The 24952-nt window shown below is 35.2% G+C and overlaps 3 protein-coding genes across 5 annotated transcripts; 2 read left to right on the plus strand and 1 right to left on the minus strand.

The window, feature by feature from the left end:
- The first annotated feature begins 7566 nt into the window (after window positions 1-7566).
- Window positions 7567-10983, plus strand: LOC110804988 (uncharacterized). 3 transcript variants are annotated; one of them, XM_056831233.1, is made up of 4 exons: window positions 7567-7880; window positions 8017-8125; window positions 8248-8319; window positions 9576-10357. In XM_056831233.1, the coding sequence occupies exons 1-4, from the start codon at window positions 7764-7766 to the stop codon at window positions 9590-9592; spliced, it is 315 nt and encodes a 104-aa protein (XP_056687211.1). In that variant the 5' UTR covers window positions 7567-7763; the 3' UTR covers window positions 9593-10357. The 3 variants fall into 3 exon arrangements, 2 of the variants coding, with proteins under 2 accessions (XP_056687211.1, XP_021866276.1); XM_022010584.2 differs by lacking the exon at window positions 9576-10357 and adding an exon at window positions 10407-10983 and having other exon boundaries at window positions 7583-7880; XR_002537885.2 differs by lacking the exon at window positions 9576-10357 and adding an exon at window positions 10407-10983 and having other exon boundaries at window positions 7584-7880; window positions 8010-8125.
- A 4171-nt stretch (window positions 10984-15154) lies between these two features.
- Window positions 15155-17202, plus strand: LOC110804997 (probable phosphoinositide phosphatase SAC9). Its single transcript, XM_022010592.2, has 2 exons — window positions 15155-15588; window positions 16323-17202. Exons 1-2 carry the CDS (start codon window positions 15521-15523, stop codon window positions 16786-16788), a joined length of 534 nt encoding a protein of 177 aa, XP_021866284.2. The 5' UTR covers window positions 15155-15520; the 3' UTR covers window positions 16789-17202.
- Window positions 17203-19092: 1890 nt separating this feature from the next.
- On the minus strand, window positions 19093-20996 carry LOC110804993 (non-classical arabinogalactan protein 30). Its single transcript, XM_022010588.2, has 2 exons — window positions 20295-20996; window positions 19093-19697 (listed from the first exon to the last, which is right to left on the minus strand). The coding sequence occupies exons 1-2, from the start codon at window positions 20923-20925 to the stop codon at window positions 19375-19377; spliced, it is 954 nt and encodes a 317-aa protein (XP_021866280.2). The 5' UTR covers window positions 20926-20996; the 3' UTR covers window positions 19093-19374.
- Between the last annotated feature and the right edge of the window lie 3956 nt (window positions 20997-24952).

Genomic DNA, 24952 nt, shown 5'->3' on the forward strand with positions numbered 1-24952 from the left:
ATTTTATAATTTACACAACCACAAGTCGAGTAGGAAAATAAAGGCAAATTTTATATAATATTAAGAATGTCAAATTTAACAATAAGCACCTGTAAAACGCTTGGAAAGGAGATGTCGAGACAAAGTAGATCCTAAACTCCACGAAACTCTTAAAACCGGTGGCCACTTGAATTAAAGTCCAAAAACTTCCGCTGCTTCTGCAAAAAGATACTTCAAACAAAATTTCACGAATTAAAAATAACATCAGGAACGACTTAGTGTCCAGGATATCATAAATTTTGTCTCTAACCAAGTACGTACACATGAACATAGAATGCCGCATACTCTAGGCATTTAATTTAATTTCTAGTTTCCTATATCTCGATCTACATTTCCCACACCAAATTCATTTCACCTGGAGAATTTATTAATCAAATTAAGAGCTCCTTAATTTTATATTAATTTTGATGGAAGAGCTCTTTAACAAACTCTCAATCTAAGTGTTCAAGAACTCTAAACAATCAACCAACAACTGCACCAACTAACCAACAACCTAAAAATCAAAAACAAAATGCAACAAAAGAACTACAATTAACAAAGGCAAACACTGAATAAAACACGAACAGCATATTGGCAGTAGATTAGGCAGAAAATCACGATACAGAATATCAGATCGAAGAAAAAGCATATCATTAGCAGATCAGATTCACAACAGCAAGCAGTAGCAGTTCACACTACTACAAAACCCATTTATTCTCGACATTATGGCCTCGGCGCCAAAGGGAAACCGCTGCGTGAAATTCAGGTTTCCGATTTTACATGATTCTTATTCCATTGACCTGATTAAAGTTTCTTTTTAGCAGATAAATTGTGATATCAAGAAGCCAATAGGACACTGATTAAAGCCTTGACAGTATAGATTCAATGCACAACCCTTTATTGTGGCTTTGGCAGAGTAGAATAATTCTGTTGTAGCTCTACGGAAAATCAAACCCGATTCTGGAAATATTTTTTAAGACCAAGGCATTTATATTTTTTTGGTAAATAAGGTATATTTTATTACCAAAAGGTAAAAGCCAAATAGAATTGAAACAAACAAACAGCAAAACAAAAACAGCTAAGGGAGCACAAACCCGCATCCCAAGCTAAAAACACAAAAGCAACCACAAAGAGACAAACCAAGCGCAGAAGAGAACAACACAAAAGAACAGCAAAACAAAACAGCAGCTGCATCAGAAAGCAACCAACAATGCAGCAAGCAACTGGTACACTACAACTACACTACAACTACAGTAAGCACACAACACGTAGCTGCACACACTGACCACACACCAGGATGAGAAGAACAGCAGCCCTTCAAATAGCAGGCCAAACAACTGCACAAACGCAGACAGACAACCAGAAGCGGAGGCACAAAGCAAAACTGCAATAGGATACAGACTGAAAACCAGACTGCAAATTGAACACCCTGAAAAACTGACACCCTACGGCCTACACTAAACATCTTAACCACTCAACTCCAATCTGTCAACTAATTATATCAATAAACAGAACAGCCTAGTCGTTGTAAGAGCTTCACCAGAAGTTTCAAGTGGAATTTGGATATGAATAAAAGGTCTCTCCTTAGCATAGGCTGATGAGATTTTAGGTATAAGATTATCCACATTTTCCAGAAGTACAATCTTTTAAAAACCAGGTTGATTATGAATTATTGGTGTATTGAGAAAAGGGTCACACGATTCAATCTCGTTGAACAGGTAAGCTATATTGTTCACCAGGAAAAAAAAACCAAACCATACAATACATCCAATTCCTAATTCTAAAAGAACCAATAATCTACCATAATAACCATCATGTATGTAAAAGCTTCAACCAAAATTTTGGTATCAATGAAATTTTCTAAATGTGTTAGACACTCAAGAAAAAAGCAAATTCCAGCTTACTCCCTACATTGTTACTCCCTACATTGTTACCTGCTTAATTGAACAGAAACCTATCCAAGTTCCTTTTACCAGCTATAGCTCGAAGGCTAGTGTTGATGAGTTGATGAATAAATTTTATGTTCAGGAAGAGTGTTGTTTCATAGTAGCTCGAAGTCTGGTGTTAGATGAATAAATTGTATGTTCAGGAAGAGTGATGTTTGATTTCACTCTGTAGTTTTTTTTGCTTTTTTGTTTTTCCCTTTCCTAGTATGTGAATGTAAAGACTAAGGAGTGTGTTTTACCACTCTTGAAATATAAATAAAGTAGTGCTACGAAAATGTGATTCTCAAAATTACAATGCTGCCATCATCAACTAGGATTAATGCTGAAAAAATTACCATAATATTTCATCAAGAAACATAATTTTTTACTTACCCTTTTCTTTTACCATGGATTGTTGACACCACTTTGAAACATGTAGGTACACAAACACCTAAAAGGTTCTCAATTAGCATACAAATCCTAAAAATGATCATTCAGAAATTGATCATTCAGGTTAACATTTAGACCCTACTTTGTGATACAGTTTGTGATACACTGCATTGACTCAATATGCTCATTCAACAATAAGAAATTAAATTTCCATTTCTTAATCAAAATCAAGTGTCTTAGACAACAAATTCATAACCAATCCGTATAACTAAAAGAACCGAAATTCACTCAATTCAGTATGGAAGTTCACATAAAAACACAAAGTAATTGCAGAATTTTTAATTAGAATATGCTGCCCCTTAAAATTCGAAGGTCCAAAAAAAATACGTAGAATTCTTGTGTCCCTAGTTCTCATAAAAATATCCCCTTCGTCCTTAACCCCATACTTTCATGGACACCTCTCCCCTAAAATTCAATTGCAAAAAGTAATTTACAATTAACTTGAAAAAAAACGGGTATAACATCATGAACTTACCGGTGAAATCTGCGATGGCTCTGCAATGGCTCTGCGATGGCTTTGTTACGACTCTACGATCGGGTTCGAATGAATTCTTGCAATTACGAAATCAAGTCGTGAAAATCCAAAGAAACTTGCAATTAAAGATGAATTTAGGGTGGAGTGAGAATTAGCTTGCAATTATAGGCTTCTCCAGATTTCCCATTTATACTGGAATGGAATGAGAGAAATTTGAGTTGAGGATCGGAGATCATTAATTTGGTGAGTATCTGGGGAATTTTTGAGAATTTTCTGGGATTTTTTGCTGAAGAATAGAGGAGGGAGCAGCGAGTCGGTTGTTAGAGTGGAGGAGGTTGAGAATTTCGTGGGTGTCGTGTAGTGTATACGTGAGGTTTCTGAAATCTCCAAATAAGCGGGAGTTAAACACGTGGTCAGGTGCAATGGTTATTTTTATAACATTGTGACTCTTTTTGTGGCCAATATTTATTTAGACACCTAAAATCGTCATTATATACATATCTAGTTTTCGTGACCAAAAAAATATTGTGACCCTTTATAAAAGCGTCATAGCAAAAGCGTCAATATATACTCTATTTTCTTGTAGTGACTAATTATATCGTTGAATTTCACCAAAACAAACATGTACTCACAATTATTTGTGTACCTTACCCCTTTAGGATCAATAAGTAACACCTCGCTTAGGCGGAAAACTATTACTAAGATTGATGTAAAGGTTTATCCAAGTAAGTGTTATTTTGGCATGGCACCTTTTAACTCGATTTTTAAAGTTTGGAACTTAAGGCTCTTACTATGTTGGTTAGATTTTAAGTGAACTAAAATCCTTAATCATGCAAAATAATAAAGCCACAATCTCATGCATAATTAAGACATATTTAAAGCAATAAATAACTTAAAGCATGCATAAGATATAAATGTGATCTAGTATGGCCCGACTTCATCTTGAAGCTTCAACTTCAAACTCCGTCTTGAAAATGGATTGGAAACTCCGTCTTGAATTTCACCATGGGAGGCGCCATTTTCTTCAAATAGGATAAGCTATAATTTAAACTAATTACAACTATTTGATGGTACGCAGACCATATTTAAATTAAAAACTTTGGTGCATTAGACCAATTTTACATTCAAATTAATGGTACGCAGACCATATTTTCTATCCTATTTGAGCCATACTAGTCACTTTCCATGACCTGCAAAATAGTACATTTACAATATACCATTCACCCATTCATTTATCAATGAATTGCCCACATAGCTGGTTAGTAGAACATATTATGCATCACGTAAATATTTGCAGCAATTAATCAAGGGTTCAAATAATCTACCAATTATTCAATCCTTATTAATTCTAATCAAGTTGTTTTAACCTTAAAGGAATGTAGACCTAATCAAGAGTTTATGTCTAAAACGCTCCCACTTAAACCAATAAATTTACATGCTTTACTAATTTTAAACATAAAATTGTATTTCCTAGTCTAACCGGAAACATACAAATTTAATTAAAATTTAAAGCTCATATAAATTATTATTTGAGTCCTTTAACTTATTTTCAGTTTATTAATTTAATTAATTTAAATTTAATCAAGGTTTCAATTTTAGTAAAATAATTAGTATAAATAAAATTTATAATAATTAAATTATTCAAAATTAAATTCCGAGAAAAAATTTAATTACGAATTTTAAAATTAATTAAAAAACGTTTTCCAACTGAAAATTAAAATTAAATTCAAAGCGCATCAATCGGGTCAAGACGAGGCCATGGGCTTGCGCCCATGCCCCGTCGAGTCAACGAGGCAGCAGCGCCCCTCGACTGATCACACAGCAAGGCACGAGCAGGCCACACGCACACGCAGCCAGCCCAGCAAGCCACGCATGCGCGCAGCCTGCTTGCTCGCTATGTTCTGGCTTGCTCGCTGGGCGAGGCAGCGCTTGCTCCCTGCTCGCGCGCCTCATCTCGCTTGTGCCTTGCCCCTTCGCCCCATCCGCCCATGCTCGCAGCACACAGCGCCTAGGCAGGCCCACTGCCTTGCGCGCATGCCACGCTCCTTTGCTCGCTGCATTCGTGCCGCATGGGCGACGAACTCCCTTGCCCGTCGTCGCATGCCCGCACTATACAACACCCCTTATGGGTAACACGTAGCGTCCATTGCTTTGTGCGTGCAAGATTTATGAGCGGATTATATAAAAATCAAAACTTTTTAATTCAAATTTATAGACAAATTAATAAATTATATTAATTTCATAAATTTAGGGCGAAATTTATTATTCAAATTAATTTCCAATTATCATGGATTCAAGTCTAGGTCATAAAAATTTAAAATTTACCAAATTTAATAGTTTTTATGGTGGTTTTTAATCATGTATACCTAATTAAATTTTCAATTAATTATGAAAAACAAATCAAATTCTAAATTATTCGGATTTCAACAAATTAATTACAATTACAAATTAGGTTGTATAATTAACAAGCTTAGGCATTTAAATTTGTTAAACTTATACAGTAAGTCAATCAAAAATTCAAGATTTACAAACAAGAATCGCAAATATTTAATTTAACATCTTAAAAATTACAAATTTTGCGTTCGAAAAACTAAAACCTCCGAAAAGTCATAGTTAGGCTTCGAATTTGGGAATTCTGGGTTTGGCATCAAATTTTTGATTTTAGTCAAAATTTTAAAACGCCGTTTACATGCGAAATTCACTATAAAATTATACGATTCCGAACATTATTGACTAAACTGCCGAAAATTCTGCGAACATATAATTAAATAATCGCACGAATTTGCAATTAATTACAAAAAATCGAAATTAATCACCCCTTTAATTCATTGCAAATTTATAAAATTTAACCATGTTAACTAATTATTATGGAATTAATTAGAGGCTCGTGATACCACTGTTAGGTTATGATACATATAAATCATATATATTTCATGCGGAAAAACCATAAAGTCAGGAATCCAAATTAATTGCCACATAACAATAAGCATAATTTAGGATGCATACTCTTTGTAGCGTGCCCTCCCTAGCTGCTCCCGAACCGAACAAGAACAAGTTTAGGACTCCAAATGTCGTCCCTCCGTAGATAGTCCACAGCACGTTCGGATCCGCCTAGAATTGCACCTAAGGTATTATGTTTTATTCGAATATTTTGAGGCAATATTAACGCTAATTTTAATCCTTAAAACTATTTGAATACTTGAAATTATGTGTTTATAAATTGTGAATGCCATCACATATTTATAGGGTAGGAATAATGGAATTAGAAGTCTACTAGGTTTCAAGTAATCTAATTCTATTAGAATTGGACTTTAATTAAAACTAATAAATTTAGGAAATTAATCTTTTAATCTAATCCTAATTTCTTAAGGATTTGATTCATGCACGAACTTCAACACACACGCGCGCACGGCCCACAAGGGGCGCAGGCCATGCGCGCGCGCGGAGAAGCCCACACGCTGCTCGCAACCCACACGCTGCTCGCAGCCCATGGGCGCGTTGGGCCTTGCGTGCCTTTGGCTGCTGCTGCGTTTTGCCTTGGGCGCTGGGCTTGCTAGGCGTGGGCCTGGCTTCGTGCTGGGCCTTGCGTCTAGCAAGCTCGTCCGATGTTTATTTCGTATGACGCGCTTCCAATTAATTTTCCGATTCCAGAATTCATTTCCGATTCGAACAATATTTAATATTTCCGATTCCGGAATTAATCTCCGATTCCGAAAATATTTCCGATACGTACCATGTTTCCGTTTCCGGCAAACATCTACGACTTGGATAATATTTATATTTCCGATACGATCCATATTTCCGTTTTCGGCAATATCATCGTTTTCGGAGTATTCATAATTTGCCTTTGACGATTTCAGCTCCCACTGGAACCGAGATCCGTCGATTCCGAATATCCATAAATGGAGTATTTAGTTCCTTTAAATACTTGATCCGTTCACGTACTATTTGTGTGACCATACGGGTTCAGTCAAGAGTAAGATGTGGATTAATATTATTAATTCCACTTGAACTGCAGCGGCCTCTAGCTAGGCATACAGTTCACTTGATCTCACTGAATTATTTACTTGTATAATTAATACTGGACCGCATTTATTAGACTTAGCATTAAATGCATACTTGGACCAAGGGCATTATTTCCTTCAGGATAAGATGGTGATAGTTAATTGACCATTATTAAGACTTCCAAACTCTGCTTTCTCAGTCGTCAAATTGATCATAAGAACCAGAACCGGTACGAAATATGGCAAGAAAGCGATAAACAAAAAAAATCTGATTGTTCAATAATGCAGAATAAAACTAACAATACACACTTCCCCGTCTCATTTTGCACGAACATCTGATTATATGATATTCATGGTGACATGGACGACACAACCATATTCATTTTGCATGATCAATGCATTTTTCAAAATATTTGAACAAAATATTCTAAGGAAAGAACAAATTCTATGGCTCACCAATTACAGACACTAAGGATCACCAACAACGATAAATTATACCAATGAAACTAAATGCATCAGCATTTAGAGCGAACAGATTCACGTATGTAAGTGCTAAGACACTCACTGAAACTATATCAATGACTCTAAGCAGACCAGTAAGTAAAGAAGACAGATACAAACATCTATCTGAATTCATACAACTTCAAGCAAACATTTCCCATAAAAGAAACAAACATCTAATTCTCATTTGCAAGCCAAACACTACTACAAAATGCATAGTTTTTGGACGCTGGCAACTCGACGCCTCTGTGTAGGTGTTGGAGGAAATATTGATTTCCGCTTTTCTCACGACGCCTTTTGTTGTCTAGGTATTTCTCGGCAGCTTACCGCGTCCAGATTTTACGTGTTTTGCACGTGAAATAATTCCAGGCCCAACTTATCTATCGTTTCATGTTCCAACCCTGTCTAAATCCCAAAACTGCTCCTCCAATACTCACCTTATTCTCTTTCTCTCATGCCTCAACCGATCATAAATTGGAAATTGAGCAGATAAAAAGCTTGAAGAAGGTAATGAAATTTGTGTCTCTCCCGTTCTCCTCTTCTTTTTTTCTCATTGATATTTATTTAAAGTTGTATTTTATTTTCAGATCTATTATAGTTCTGATTTTAGGGTTGTCTTTTTCCGATTTTTTCAAGTTTCCAGATTTTTTTTTTCTTTCATACGCTTCTCTGGGATGGAAAGTCAGTTCGTCGAAGCTTGGCGAGGATTTTCTGTTGTCTCGTCTCCAGTTATGGGCTCTCAAATTTTAAAGGTTTTCATCCTATCCCTAACTCATTCTTCAAACATTTTACTTCTTATGTTTTATTGCTTGTAATTTTTTTTATTGCTTTAATTTTTTACTTTATCTGATAAATTCTTATTGCTATTGTGTAGCGCTGAACAAGAAATTTTTGAGATTTTGTTGGAGCAATGTGAGATTAAGCATCAGAAAGCATGTGGTAATAGGTAATGCCTTTGTTTCTGTTAAAATTCAATAAAATTAGAGTTGTTTTTAGCCATTTTCATTAGTGTGAAATTGCCTACTCTTAGCTGTGTTGTTAATTTATGTGGTTCGTGGACGATACTTTGATTATATGCTTAATAATTTTTGACAAAACGGATGGATGCTTCTGAAAATATTGGATGGAGATTGAGGTTCTTCATTATACAAATTAAAATGCTTTTTGGACAAGTCTGATGCTTTATTGTATTGATATTAATTGTTACTCTTCTTGTAGGTATTGGTATTTCTATTTATCCTTTTGAGACTATTTACATTTCTTATTACTGTCACCTATAGCTAAGTGGTTCTAGTTGCAAGGCTATTACTGGAAAAAGTTTAAATCTTGATATTATTTATTATTTGGCTTTGATATATAAACTGAATTAAGGTTTGTGCCAATATCTCTCTAATGTTTATCTAATATGGTGTATACCTGCAATTCATGACATTATCAACTAGACAACAACTTAGTAGATGAAATTTTGTGGAAATCAAATTATTGGTTTACTTAATGCCAATATAAATACAAGTTCAACTTTCCGTAACCACCAGAACCAATGTTGTTAGCTTCGGAGAAGTTGTGGGTACATTTCTACAGCTCTTCCGGTGTGAATAATCTGGCTTCTTTTAACTGAGGAACATCACCACCGATTCCTTGTGGATCCCAGGATACTACAGTGTTGAACATTAATCAGCAAGCTTCATATTTTTAATTTCTTAATTACATAGATAAAGAAAGTTGTTAACTACCAAATAGATTGGCTTGCTGCTTCGCTTTCTTTGCTCTCTTCTTTTGAAAATACGCATAGCCTCCCACACATATTAACAGCAACAATAAAATGGAAATTCCTATGGCAGCACAACAATTATAACTGTATGACTGTTGTCTCATGACCTTCTTGTAGATATAGGAAGCCGCTAAGTGAGAAAGGTTATGAATGGGTAAAAGGGGGACTACAATGACAAACCAAGATAGAGAGAGAATATTTATAGTAGCCTCTTGTATCTGAACCTTCAAAATGTGTTTATATATCAACTCTAAATACATAGGGACCGTACTCTTCAGGTGGCTTGTAGGTCTGGTTGCCGAACACAAACGCTAGTGAGATAACTCCCATTCTATTGAAATAATCTATCCTAGCGGGAAATAATGCCAAATTCATATTTAGGTAGCCAAATTCATCCACATTTACATCCCTAATTGCAACAGACTCTACAGGCAGCCTGAAATTTTGAAGTCTTCGCAATATATCCACCTGAAGAGCCCTGAAATAATTTGAGCTTCCGAAGGAAGATGGAGCTCTGAATATAAACTTTCCAGTGAACAGATATGCACAATTGCAGATAGGGATGGAAATTTTCTCCGAAGGACAACGACGATCAGGACTAGATTGCAATGTAGTATACCAGGAACCAGGATTCTGCTGAATGTTGCAGTAATGGAATGTCACCCGATTATCTTGACAAAATGGATTATCAGCTAGCCTGCAAAATAATGGACATGCCATCAGTACAGTAAGAACTGAATTCACATAAGGAGTAATAATGATAAAGTGAAAATCTATTTTATTATCTTTAACTGTTAGATATCAGTTTTGTGCTAAACTTGTTAATCATGAAACAAGAACTTTAAAACACGAGACTACATTGGTGATGAAAATAACTTTCATATGTACTCACCCATATCTTTTTCCATGTTCTCTTCCACTCTCTATATTTTCTGCTGACTTAAGCATACTTGGCTTTTGACAATAACCCATAACTACTTGGAGAGCTAGGAAGGCTTCTCAGTTTTATTTGTTTTATTTTTATATGTTGTCTTTTTTTTTGAGGGAATGTTCTTCTGTCTTTTTAAAATTCTTTTTAAAATTCTTGCATAATTGTATGATATTATACTTCTGTCCCGTCCAATCGTCCATTGATTGTCTTGACCATTACTCCGTATGTGGTACTGGTGCTCTCTAAGTGTGTTATGTGTTTCATAATGAAAAAATGTTAGTTTTATTATTTCGAGAACTGTGATACTCATTTGATATTTGGATATTTGCAGAGAAATGTGAAAGATAGCCATGAAGATTCTTTTATAAGAGAAAAGAGGATCCTCGGCCAATCAGCCCCACAGTTTACTCTGCGGAAATTCGAACCAGCTAAAAAGATAAGACAGTTGCAGCCATCATCTTCAAGGAACACTACTACAAAATACGGTATTTCTAGACGCCAATAGCTCGACGCTGCCAATGAAGCGCTGGGGGAAATTTGGAATCCCGTGTTTTGTCGACGTCTAAAGTCGTCCTTCTTATTTCTCCTCCAAAAAACGCGTCGAGAGGGGTAGAAATCAGTCACTTGCAAGCACTAGTGGAAAATGACTCATTTCCATCGCACATTTAAGGTCATTTGCGTCGCACATTGCGCGACGCAAAAGGTCGCGACGCAAATGACTCTCATTTGCCACGCACATTAGCTAAATGTGCGTGGCAAATGACTTTTCTGGCGCCATGCTGAAAAGTCATTTGCCACGCACATTAAGCTAATGTGCGTGGCAAATGACCTTTTGGCGCCAAAAAAAATAAGCCATTTGCGTCGCACATTAAGCTAATGTGCGACGCAAATGACTTTGAATTTTGTAAAAAAAATAGGTTTCATTTTAATATATATATATATATATATATATATATATATATATATATATATATATATATATATATATATATATATATATATATATATATTAAAATGAAACCTATTATATAGTAAAATGGACAACTCATATTATTAAATAGAACCACATCAAATCAGTAAGACTTACAATACAAAAAAGCTTGAAATATCTACAACAATATATTTCATCTAACGGTTTCTCTTGACACCCAACAAAAAAAATAAAAAAAAATTAGCTGCTGCCCGGAATCCTCTAATGTTTCCCTTGCTTCTAGTGTAGTATCGAGCAACGTCCCAACAATAACTATATCTGTGAGTAAATAGAATGACACAATTACAAATAAAGAGTGGATCTTGATATGAAATATCAGCAAATTCAATAGAACAAAGTATAAACACAAAGATGGGAGCTTTTAGGAGCAGATACAACTTAACAGACCAGGAAAAAAAACAGCTAAAAGCGGAAATTTTACTCTGTAAGTCTTTTTTGAAATGGGGATTTTGGCATGCTGGAAGTTAAGCGAAGAAAACTGATTACTCTAGAAGATCGAGTAGGGAAGGCTCATGAGGATCAACACGGATACTCTGATTCCCAAGTAAATCACAAAAACTCATTTCACAATCATATCAAAAAGTCTATAAATTGCAAAAACAATCTAAATAATAATCCTAGCATGCACATACAGTCATACAGATCGAACAAAAGACGAAGAAAATAAATTATGGACACCGAGTCTCGGCTTTTTTATATAGAAGACTTCAAAGGATACTAGCTATTCAACAATTCCTACTGTACAACACGAAAACCTCTTAATCAGCAACTGCATATCTTATAAGAAAAGTAGCAGTATACGTATACTGGTGATTAGTCACAGTTTTTACATTCGATCAGTTAATCTAATTAATACGAAACTTGCATGCATATATGATATACCTTTAGCCGAGCAATTGTATAATAGTCCGGGAAGGTCGTTGATGGTGTATGCATCTAATACATTTGGACCACCTCCAGTTTGCAGTGCTTCTGAAATGACTGCCTCAGTAATAGCATTCCACCACTCTCCTGCAATAATCCCACATATCATATAATGTTTATTTTCTGAAACATATACAATGAATTGAAGCATAGAATACAGTTGTATGATTAGAGGTGGAAGCATGCATTACCAAAGATAAGAGGGACTTCCTTATAGGGTTTAAAAACAGTTCAAATCTAGGTATTAAGCAATATTTACAGAACAAAAAGATGAAAATAGATGATGAGTAGGAGGTAAATGCGGTTTAAAAACAATTCAAACCTAGGTATTAAGCCATATATATTTACAATATAAAATATCAAGAATATATACGCCATATGCGCTTGAAGGAAAAACAGAAGCCATAATACAGTTTACCAAAGCAGGGGAGAATCGAAAGAAACTTCCATTGCCAACCAAATACTGCAGCCATTATTAAGAAATAGAAGTATGAAGTCTAAACGTAAACAATTAATACCATCGTCTATAAGATTTGAATTTTTCATAACAAATTTTTATCTACAAATCCTCAAACTTGTTCATCATCACAAAATCACGAGGTGAATTGGACAAAATCATAGCGAACAAAAACGGTACGCCTGAAAATCTGTAAGAGTTTATGGGACTACAACCAACACAACAGCATTCAAACCGACAAATAGAATTGCACAAAAAGGAACTGAGCTACGATAAAAGATTTCGATTTCGATTTTACCTTCTCCAGAAAATGACCGATGCATAACACATAATCAATTGGTGATTTCAATGGTTTACTGTGCACTATTTCCCCTAATATGCGATCAATAGCAGAACCCTGCATTCAAAACCCCGAATTTGACAGAACAAATAACTATGTAAAACACTTTCCCCAAAATGAATACTATCAATAAACCAATTATGAATTGCATTTGAAAAATCCTACCTTTGTAACACCTACTGGTCGAACCTCAACAGACCTACTACCTTGCACAACTTCAACGGATGAGTCCCTTGCTTGCAATCTTCCAAACTCAAAATCTGCAGAAGAAACATATCCGAAGCAAGCAATGAGTTAAAATGACAGGAAAACTACCTAGGACAAGAAACATAGCAGCATATTGGTATTAAGGAGTAAATAAATGACGTGAAACTAAGTAGGCCAAGATATATATCAGCATACTTATAATTCCATACAAGGGAAGTATCACGAAGCTCAATAGTCGAACGAGGAGTTCTTTCTTTAAAATACTAAAAAACATGCTGCAGAAACATGAACCAAACAGTCACAAGTGAATACAAAGACTAAATCATAAATAAACAAACAAACAAATAAAGCAAACTTGATAATTCAAGCTAGGCAGCATCTCAGTGGATTTAGTGTAAACTTTCAACCACCTTCTCCCTCGGTCTCCTTCCTCCCTGGTTTTCTTTTACTTTTGCCATTTTCTTCTCAATTTGTTATTTTCAATCTACTTTGGTTTAGAAAATCAATTATTTTCTATTCTTTGATTTGGCGATAAATTTCTACAATGATTTTATCATTTTATTCAACTTTGATGAATTACTCATTAATTTATCACATACTCAAATTAGCAAACTCATTGATACTATCATCAACTAATAATATGATGCACAAAAAGGAACTGAGATTAATTACCTTGACGCCATTTTTGGCTTGCCCTTCTCTTCTACAGCTGTTATCCCACAGATGTGCTTCATACCGCCACGTCATCTATGCCTGTTCACAATTTTTAAAAATTAAAAATTTACCATTTACATTTCCAAAATGAAAACAAATTTATTTAAAAAATAAAAATTTACCTCGTAACACCTCTGTAAATGGAGGTCCTCTGACCAAAAGTATCAGAAATCTTCTTCCGCCATTGTTGTTGTTGTTGTTCTTGTTGTTATGTAGGGATGTCAATGGGGCGGGGCGGATGCGGATGTAGGTCCCTCCATCCCCATCCCCACCTAAAATTTTCATCCCCATCCCCGCCCCATCACCCATGGCGGGTACAAAGTTCATCCCCATCCCCGCCCCAACGGGTGTAAGCTAAAATCCATCCCCGCCCCGCCACCCAACTGGGTATCCATCCCCGTCTTATCCCCGCTTCATACCCGCGCTACTACCCGCCTAATTTTTCTTATTTAGCAAACATTTGCCATATATACGGAGTAATCAAAGTTAACTATAGAAAAAAAATACCTTATGACTAAAGTAACTTATATAATCGAAAAAAATACTCGTCATAACAAAAAAAATCCAAACAAAAAATATAAAAATCTCACCTAAATTTATATTATCACCTAAAGATGCAAATAAATCCAAATTCACCCCATCACCCATTGCGGGTATGAAGCGGGGCGAGTGGGGATGGGGCGGGGCGGGCGGGGATGGGGCGGGTTCAACACAAAATCCACACCCGCCCCATCACCCATGGCGGGTACGATTTTTATACCCATCCCCGCCCCATCACCCGCCAAACCTACCTCCATCCCCGCCTACTTGGGGCGGATGCGGGGCGGGTCTCCGGCAAAACCCGCCCCACTGACATCCCTATTGTTATGGATGTTGTTAGCGGTGTAACTCGGGACCAACTCGGTCTAAGTCGACTCAACAGATGCCCCAAACACTAAGCCCCACTTCCACCGCACCCAAGATGAATCGCCGCCGAGTCATCCACCTCAGAGCCGGAGTTTGCAGAGAACGCGGCTTGAAATCCGGCTGAAGACGTCATCGCTTTCAGATCTGGGTTTGCCTCATTCGTATTCGCTAAGCTTGAATTTTAAAACAAATTTTAGAGATTGGGATGATTAGGTGAGAGGAGACTTTGAAGGGAAAGCTCGATTCTGATTCTGAAGGAGAGACAGAGAAACTTTGGAGTTTCAACAATGGAGATCTGGAAAATTTGAGAGAGAAAGAGTTGTACAGGGGAGGCAGTCCGAATATGAGAGAGAAAGGGAATAGGAGCAGGTAGGTCAAGCGTGACTGCGTCGCACCAAAATAAAAATTAAAAAAGGTAATAATTAATTTTACCTCCTCTGCGTCGCAGAATTACTAATCTGCGTCGCAGATTAGTAACTTTGCGACGCAAAGGAGGTAATATTTTGCGTCGCATTATTACTAATCTGCGACGCACATGACTCTGGGACTATTTTAGAGTCATCTGCGTCGCAGATTAGTAATTCTACGACGCAAATGACTAATTTTAATGCTTAGAAATGTCAATTGCGTCACATGTTTAAATGTGCGAGGCAAATGTGGTGATGCAAATGATTGTTTTTCCACTAGTGAAGTCACGTGTTGCATCATTAGCCAACAAGTTCAATGCTTTGGGAGAAAATAATACCCCACTCCTTCCGTAACAACCAACCTTAGCCGCCCCATTCCCATTTTCTCTCACATCTCTCCTCTCTAGAAACTGAAAAAGATCTTATCTTTCTCATCTCAAATTGCCTCTACTTGTAATTCATCAAAGTGAAATGTCACCGACTCAAATTGCAACATAGAATGTTATCTGATTTAGAGAAAAGGCTTCAATGTAGATCTAAACGGCACTGTTATATCTCAAACACAAGGTAACAATCAATTCACATATCTCTTAATTATGTTACTTCGTTCTGTCTCTTTTCGATTTCGGAATTTTGATGGATTTTCTGGGTTATTATTGCTTATTGTGCTTTTTGGGTTGTATATGAATTGATTTGAGCGTTTCTAAATAATTTTGTGGATTTGACAACATTTCCCTTGGTTTAATTGATACTGGGATTGAATGCAGGGATACACTTTTTATAATAAGTTTATTTGTTGGGTGAATTTGCTGGTATTGACTTTTCTACTAAGAATTTGCTTAGCTTGGATGCAGTTCATGACCTTAATTGTTTATATTTAATTTGCAATGAAGTTTCTTTAATTTTATATTTCAACTTTGAGCTTCAACTTTCCTGCATATAATCTAACTTTCGTCTGCAAATTACACATACAAGTTCTTTTACAATTTCTTTTATCATCTGCAAATGTAATTAAAAAATAGTTTGTTTCCTTCTGACTGTTGCCGATCAGCTAAAAGGAAAATCAAAAGTGGAGTATTCAATTTAAAGAGAACTCCAAGCAATAAAATAAAATATGTTTACCGGGCTTTGTTTTTTAATAAGACACCCATTTTTATTACTTTTGTTTCTTGCCTTAAGCATGTTAATTGTAGTGAGGTAGTTTTTAGACAGGCATAAGTCTCTCTTCTGATTGTAAAATTCTAAAAGTTATCTAATTGTCTGTCGGGCTGAAATCTGAAGCATTTATTTACTTAATGCAGGCAGAGGCAGAGGCTAAATTACATGGAAGCGATGAAACTGGAAATTGAACGCCTCCGCTTAAATCTTTCTACTGCTGAGCGATATAGGGCTCTATTGGCAGTTAGCACAGATCCTGCTTCTATAAATCTGAATCTGTTGCTGGATGATCTACAGATGATAAGATTCTGCAGGATCACTAGTCTTGCAATGGTGGGACAAGCAGCTCTTGAAGATAAAATTACTAAATCAATTGGCCTTGAGAAAAATGACGATGATGTCATTGATTTCTGGAATGTTTCTGGTTTTAGACAGAGTTGTGTTGGCGGTGTGTGTGAGGTACATGCTGAAAATGGGGGAGGCGGTGCAAATATCTACCGTGAAATCATCAGCAGATTCCTCAAGGTCTTTGTTGTGTTCTCATTATGGGAGAAACGTTTGTCAAATATGTTGTGCTGGAAGGGGAGCATCTCTGCTTGCAAGTTATAGTACAAGGGGTTCTTTAAACTCTAATTGTGGACAAGGCCACAGTGGCTCAAGCCATGGAAGCCAAGCTGACATCTATACTAATAACAACTATGTCACATCAAATGGGGTCATCTGTAAACAGTGCTGCAGTGATGTTGTGCTGAATGCATTAGTACTGGATTATGCCAGGGCCTTGTTAAGCTCCAGAAGAACCACTCATGTTGGTGCTGCTGCTTTTACAGCTTTGGATAAAGTCCTTGAATTTTCCTTGAAACTAGTAAAAGGTGTATAACTTAGCTGAATTCCCATTTGCCAGCCTTTTGTACTCGGTCAATTATTTTTTCTATTTTGATCACTCCCAAATGATGTTTTATTTAAGTGTCTTTAACTACACTTCATTAAATAATATGCTTTACGCGGTACGTTAATGTTTTATTATGTATATATATTATATATATGTGATACATGAATAGGTACGTGGAATAAAAAGAGCTTGTATGCGATACACGAATACATGGAGAAAAAAAGCTTATACAAACAAATGTGGACGCTTTTTGGAGTCGTGTTATAAAGCTCATTTAGATTAAAATTCACGACAGCCACAATTGTTTTGGACGCTTATAAACGTAGACAACCCAAATTTCTCGACGCTTTTAGGCTTCGAAAAATTAAATAGTTAAAAGGTGGGCATAGCGGGAAATAAAGTTTATCGACGCCAATATCTAAAGTCTAGACGCATAAAAGCGTCGAGGTTCTCGACGCCATACAAAAATGGGGTCTGCGAAAAGCGTTGACGTTCTCGACGATCAAAGGCCTCGAGAAAATTCTCGACTTCAAATTTATCGACGCTTTAAAGCGCCGAGGTCTAAATTCTCGACGCTTAATAGCGTCGTAAAACGGTCCAAAAAGCGTCTTTAAAAGGCGGGATTTGTAGTAGTGAAAATGTATAGCTTAATCAAGGACAAACAACAATAATTCAAAGTCTACCTATAGTCTCATAAATTTTGGATAGTAAGATTTGAAATAATCTTATCATACATTAGGAATTTGAAATAAAAATCATCAATTAACAATTCAAACAATCGGGCAAAAAGATACTCCAATTCACAAATTAACCAAAATAATTAAACCCTAGATTCATAAGAATTTTTTTAAAAAAGGTGCAAAACTAATTGAATTTGGAAATCAAGCAAATGACCCGGCGTATTTCTTACCCTTCAAAAACCAAGCAATATGACCCGCCGGAAAATGCAAACCAACCGTATTGACATTTTCGCGGCGCCGACAACCTAGGGTTTGCCTCTTCGCGGCAGTTTAATTAGCGTGTTTCTTAGAGGCAGTTCGGCGTATTCGACGTTTCTTAGCCTTCTTCGCGGCAGTTCAGCGTGTTTCTTAGCCTTCTTTGCGGCAATTCGACACCTAGGGTTTTCCTCTTCGCGGCAGTTCATCGTGTTTCTTCGCGGCAGTTCAGCGTGTTCGGCGTTTCTTAGCCTTCTTCGCGGCGCTGACACCTAGGGTTTGCCTCTTCTTGACATCGCAGATCTTGAATTTTCAGAGAAACTGCACAAATTTTGGTGAGAGGAGACGTCGAAGGATAAGGTTGATATTGCATGTGTTGTTGGAGGAGAGATGAAGAGGTGTTGGAGTACCAACAAAGGAGATTCTAAAAGAATAGATGAGAGAAAGAGGGGGGAGGCGGAAAGTTTGTGGTGTGCTGGATCAAAGTGAGAAAAGGTTACTAGAAAATACTTCAATAACCATTGCGTCGCTGATTTACAAATGTGTGACGCAAAATGAGTACATTGCATCGCTGATTAGTTAATCTCCTACGCAAATGATTGAAATTACCTGTACGAGATACACTTGCGTCACAGGTTACTAAATCATCGACGCTAATGATAATCTTAAACCCAATTGACTATGTTTAAGTCACTCATTAAAATGAGCGAGGAAATTATGGCGACGCAAATGAGTAGTTTTGTACTAATGAAACAAGTTAAGAATCACTTCCAATCTTCAAAACTCAAAATAACAAATTAAGAATACAAAGAGTGGTTAATAATAATAATAATACTTCATCCGTTCCGGAAATATTGCACCATTTATTTTTTTCACTATTCACACCACAACTTTGGCCATTTTTTGTGATTAGTACGCAAGGAAATTTTAGTAATGTGGATAATGTTAGATTCGTATCGACATTTATTTTCTAAATATTAATTTTTTATAATTTTTAGTTGCACACGGTTAGAGATATTAAGAGTCAAAGTAATGATTAGAAGAGTAAAAGTTAACCATGATGGGATATATCCGGAACGGAGGAAGTAATAATAATGAATTGAATAATCTTTACCATAGATTATTGTACCAAGTAAAAAGACATTACACCATACTGATTACTGAATTACTGACATAAATTGAACTTCCTGCATACTCATATCTCTCTCTTTTCTCTTTCAATCACTTTTCCCAATAACACATGAACCAAACAAACACAAACACAAACACATTCAAACTTAATTGACAAACCACACCAAAGCATGGGGAACTAAATCATTTTCACTTTTCCAAATACTTTTTTGTTTTAATTTTACTAATCTTTGTTTCTTAGTGTTTGTAACACTTGGAAGGCTCATACGCAAAGGGACCCACTTTGAAGACTGTAAATGGCTGAGGCTTTGTAGGTGGGGCCATCTTTTTGTCAAGGAATAGAAAAGCTCCTGAAACTCCTCCGTTTAGATTGGTTGCATGGGAGCATGGCCCACTGTTCTTGGAGTTGGGCCTATTTATCAGGAACACCTTGCATTTGTGGGACCCGTATGTGGTTATGTATTTTGGGGCTTCAAGAAAGAAATATCCGTTCTTGTCCGTCGTTGATGCCTTCTTTATCAGGTACTTTGTGTTCGTACACCTTAACTCCACTGTTGCTCCTGCATTCCATAACATAACACAACACAAATGTAATCGTTACGACAAGAGTGTTAGATCGGTGTAATTCTATGTTTTTAGAATGTTTAAACGATCAAGAGATGTGTTAATTCATTTAAACACTACAAGGGACTACCGTAGTACTACTCCATGAGTATAAAATACGGTCAAAGTTTATTTTATTCCTTACTCCTTACTCCGTATAACATACGGACGACCTCTGTTACGGTGTTACCCATATGTACGTATTATTCATTTTAACTCAAATAATCGTGTCAAATCCTCCCTACATGGTTATGGACGGTTGAACATTTCATTTTGGACCAAAATAATGGATCCATTTCACAAAATAATTTGTTGGGCACTTAGAATACGGGTATCCGAATCCAGGTAACATAGCGGACGACTAATAAGACGAACGAAAAAAGAGGTACGTACTTTCATGAAAGTGACTTTTGAGAGATGGGTTAGTGACTTAGTGTTGTTAAATCCATAAGTTCTCGTAATAATTTATGAGATCTAAGCAAAAAGTACTCATATTATCAAACTAACCACTCCAAAATAAAAATAAACAGTAAAAAAAAAAGACAGAATCAAACCAGAAAGAGGAGAGGCGCCCAAGAGAGTATCAACACCAGAATAAGAACAGTTCTTGCAGTAAACAACACCCTGAACCGCCACCAGCTTCCTCGGAGGCAAACTGTAGGGAGCTGGAGCCTTAGTTGGTGGCTTCACAGGAGAGTAAGAAGGCGGCTTTGCTGGTGAATGAGACGGTGGCTTAACTGGTGAATGAGACGGTGACTTAACTGGTGAATGAGCGGGTGGTTTAGGGAGTGAAGTAGGAGGCTTGGAAGGGTGGTAAGCAGGGGAAGGAGAAATAGAATGGTTGTGGTGATGGCTGTGATGGTGGTGGGAGGGAGCTGGGGAAGGAGACAGAGAGTGGTTGTGGTGGTGGGAGGGGGCGGGTGCGGGGGAAGGAGACAGAGAGTGGTTGTGGTGGTAGGAGGGGGCGGGTGCAGGGGAAGGAGACAGAGAGTGGTTGTGATGGTGGATGTGGTGGTGGTGATGGTGGTGGGAGGGGCCGGGAGCAGGGGCTGGAGAAGAGGCGGAGTAAGGAACAGAGTGAGAGACGGCATGCAGGTCATCAGAAGTAGTAGTAGTGAAACAACTAGCTAATGTTAGCACTAGAAAAGAGAGAGAAAAAGCATGGGGAAGAGAGATAGTACCCATTTTCTTTGAGAACAGTAATGAGGAGAGAGAAAGTGGAAGAATATGGAGGTTTGAAGTAGAGATTGGCAAATAGAGATGTGCTTCATTTATAGAAGTGGTATGGGGAACTTGCAGGAATGCAGGATAAATTGACTGTGGTTAAACTGGGAATTCGTGTGAGCAATAGATTACTCTCTACATTTTACCCCGGTAAAACTTTTGATATCATATGGGCATTAGAAAAAAAATGTATGGGTTGAGTTGTGTTCGTGTCAAACAAATGGGTTGAGTTGTGTTCGTGTCAAAAAAATGTATGGGTTGAGTTGTGTTCGTGTATGTTGTCATGTCGGGTCAAATTTCGTAATTCTAGTAATATATTTTCTCTGATTTTTTTAGTTGCAACACTTTGATTTTCACGTTTGTCAATGCATATCTTAAACAATTAATATATTTAATTACCGATAAGTAAAAAAATTAATAAAAATTATTTTCGCAAAATATACATTAAGACGAATCTAACAAGATTTCACATGAATATGTTTTTTCCTAAAGTATAGATCCTAAAAAAATAAACAAAGTAGATTATATAAATAGTGCAAAAAATAAAGTATTACAACTATTTTGAATCGGATAAAGTACTCCTGACATAGTGATAAAGTACTCCGAATTATCTATTACTTTATTACTTTATACTAAAACAGACACCTGGAATAACACATGTCAATTCCTGGTGCAAATTTTTCCCTAAAAAAAATCCCAAAAAAATCTTATCTTTATTTATATTTTAAATTTTCTATTATTTTTATTAACCATTTATGTATAGAAAAAAGAATACTCCATATATGTTTATGGAAATAATATATGTCACATAATAATATGTTATTTTGGCAATATTTTAGTCAAATCAATATATTAATAATGGAAAATATACTTACTTAATATTTTGGTTAAATCAGCATATTAGTATATCGAATATTTTGGTCTAATTAGCATATTAAGCACATAAAATATGCAGTATGTAATCTGGCTGAAATTGCAAGATGGTTAAGTGACTAATGTTCAAGATTTATTTATTATGGAGTAACTTAGGAAGATATATTTCAGTCAAATATACTATAGAAAACTGGCTAAATAATTTTAGAAAATCTGTATGTGCACGGGACCTAATCTAGTTAGGAATAAACCCGACAAATACATTATAGAACAAATAGCAAAAACAAAAAGACATAAGTGTTTGTGAGAAAATTTAGATTTCCTCCCCTCAAATATTATGGTACTAGATTTTAGCCCGTGCGATGCACGAATTTTATTTAATTGTTAAGTTAAAATGAAATTCCTAGATATACTAACTGCTATATTTTATACGTAGTATATTATATTAGATTAGTTTTTTTATTTTGGATCAAATATCATTTTAGATTTTTTTTATAATTATTAGAGTGTCTGATTTTGGACGAAATTGTATACGCGTAATATTAGTAATTAATTTAATTAAAAAATAATTTTGAAATCTTATTTTTCATTGGTCGAAACCATTAGATTTCCTACGTGGCGCTCTAATATTGGATTAGTGTTTGATTTGGTTTGAATTTTATTATAGATTGTTGTTTGGTTTTGGATGAATTTTATTTTAGATTTATTTTTTAATTTTTAGAGTGTTTGATTTTGGATGAAGTTGTATATATTAGTAATTAATTAATTATATTATCTATGTGGCACCTAATTAATTATCTACGTGACAGTTGATTTTTTTAATTCAAAAATAAATTAGAAATCTTATTTTTCATTGGCCGAAACCAATAGTAATCTTATTTTTCATAGCACGAATTTTATTTAGATTATTAAGTTCCTACAAAATAATACAATAACCGCTCAATAGATGATTCCTCTTATCAATGTATTTTCCCTCTTATTTTCTAGTTAGGCCTAAACCCTCTTTTATAGGCTAAACTACAAACCTCGTAAACTGGGATACATTAAACTTGCCTCCAAATATAATATATTTGTTGTACATACAAACCAAAAAAATATATAGTTTCCTAACTACAATTCTAATTAATCTAGGAAACTAAATAATAAATAAATACTCCGTACCAAGTAACTAATTTTCTTAAGTGATTCCACGTGAGATTTCCATTAGGAATTCTCTCAAGTATCTAAGTTGGAATAACCTCTTAGTATTTGTCTTGGGGTGTAATTAATTGCTGGACTTCGACTCCAATCGTCGACACAGGTTCTCGTTGTTTTAATTAAATTGCGTTTAATTTCTAACAGTATCAAATAATTATATGAAGGAGATGATGCGTCAACATGTCTTAGGAAGCTAGGGTATCGAGCTAAAGAGCAATATATGCAAGTATGAAATTAGGTGTATGACAATCTCTAATGGGAAATAATTTTGGTACACCTATTGTGAGACACAATTTCACGTGTTTTACTTACAAGGTGGTATACCTAAATCAATATAATTAGGTCGGCCTAAATCAGTTTTCAATCTCGACTAGTATTAGTTTAAGAACTAATGATCATTCATAGCCCTAATTGAGATGGACCAAATCATTGCGCGACAAAGTTTAGTGGTTACTATTATGGCATTGATGAGCATATTTTGTTCTTCAAATTTCTACTTAAGATAAAAACTATTGGTTTTTTGTTTTATTACTACTTTTATAATTCTAGCCGTTAGACTAATTGTCTAATTGCAGGAGCTAATGTACGGGTTCAATCATTGAGCTTTGTGTCTAAAGCCTATAACTTAGGAGCTAATGCCACAAATAAAAAAGGGGAGGCTATTAGAGGTTTCCCATGCAAACCCATTAGAAATTCTTTGTTGATTCTTAATTTAGCAAACCCATTAATTTATACTTGTACACCACACTTTTGCAAAGAAACATGTTTAATCTCGATATTCTTGTATCAATACTAACCGTGTAATAGATTAATTTATACTAACCGTTTTAAAATAATTTTACATTTTTTGTTTTAATTCATTTCATAATGTTATTTACATTTCGTTTTATTCTATTTATGGACATGAAAACTTATTATTTTACCTTTCTTAACTCACAACATTTACAACTTTTCACTCATTTTCTTTTACTCTGTTCATTTTTTCCTTACACCCACCCACTTTTATTTTTTTACATATTACTCTTACATTATACATTTTTTTTTATATTCACTCGCTTTTTTACACACTCTTCCTATTTTATTTTTAATACTAGTCTTTTATGCACACTATGCATGCGAGATTATATAAAAACTAAAAGTTGCGTTATGACAACTAATCACAGTAAATAATATGCTAGAAAAATTATTCAAAAAGTTCATATGAAGAAAAATTAGATATAATCTCTAGTTAAAAGCATTTACATAGTTAAACAATGTAATACACATATTATATGAAGAAAAATCTAAACTGTAGTACTAAAGTAAAGAAAATTAACACGTAAATAATGTGTTTCTTAGAGAAATTGGAAAAATAATTTTGAAAATTGATTTAAGTTTTTCTTAGATAAATTGAAAAAAATGATTTCGGAAATTAGATTTGGATAGCGATTAGAGAAAGAATGTAGTTGAGGGGATTATTTGGACTGCAACATTGAGCGGTTATGAATTAAAATGGAGAAAAATAAGGGGTTTTGTCATCTTTTCCCAAGTTATTAGCAATTTAACATTAACAAACATACATTATTAAGGAGAAAATTAAGGGATAAATGATTAACTTTGATTATTTTTTTAAAAGTTTTTTTTATTATTTTTGTGTCATTACGGTGGGTCAGTTTGCTGTGAGTAAGTATTTGGTAAAAAAAAAAATCCTTTTTTTTAATTCTTGGCCCTGATTTTGGTGAGTTAAGTTAGTTGTAATTAAGTATTTGAAAAAAAAAATTCTTTTTTAATTTTGAATTTTTACCAGTTGTTATGTGATATTTCATTAGTGGCGTAATTTGTGGTTGAACCTACATAATATTTACTGTGAATAAGTTATTTTTGTTGTTGTTTTCCTTATTTATTTATGACTTTTTTCCTTTATAACGTTATTTATTGT

Source organism: Spinacia oleracea, chromosome 6 (genome assembly GCF_020520425.1).
Source record: "Spinacia oleracea cultivar Varoflay chromosome 6, BTI_SOV_V1, whole genome shotgun sequence".
NCBI lineage: Eukaryota > Viridiplantae > Streptophyta > Magnoliopsida > Caryophyllales > Amaranthaceae > Spinacia > Spinacia oleracea.

What these genes read in the sequence shown, in the direction of transcription:
- LOC110804988 (XM_056831233.1), top strand. Translation starts at nt 7,764, where the DNA reads ATGTTCCAACCCTGTCTAAATCCCAAAACTGCTCCTCCAATACTCACC. An exon ending in AGATAAAAAGCTTGAAGAAG is followed by an intron (nt 7,881 to 8,016) that starts GTAATGAAATTT and finishes TCAAGTTTCCAG; the next exon opens with ATTTTTTTTTTCTTTCATAC. An exon ending in TGGGCTCTCAAATTTTAAAG is followed by an intron (nt 8,126 to 8,247) that starts GTTTTCATCCTA and finishes GCTATTGTGTAG; the next exon opens with CGCTGAACAAGAAATTTTTG.
- LOC110804997 (XM_022010592.2), top strand. Translation starts at nt 15,521, where the DNA reads ATGTTATCTGATTTAGAGAAAAGGCTTCAATGTAGATCTAAACGGCAC. An exon ending in TGTTATATCTCAAACACAAG is followed by an intron (nt 15,589 to 16,322) that starts GTAACAATCAAT and finishes TACTTAATGCAG; the next exon opens with GCAGAGGCAGAGGCTAAATT.
- LOC110804993 (XM_022010588.2), bottom strand. Translation starts at nt 20,925, where the DNA reads ATGGGTACTATCTCTCTTCCCCATGCTTTTTCTCTCTCTTTTCTAGTG. An exon ending in GGGCGCCTCTCCTCTTTCTG is followed by an intron (nt 19,698 to 20,294) that starts GTTTGATTCTGT and finishes TATGGAATGCAG; the next exon opens with GAGCAACAGTGGAGTTAAGG.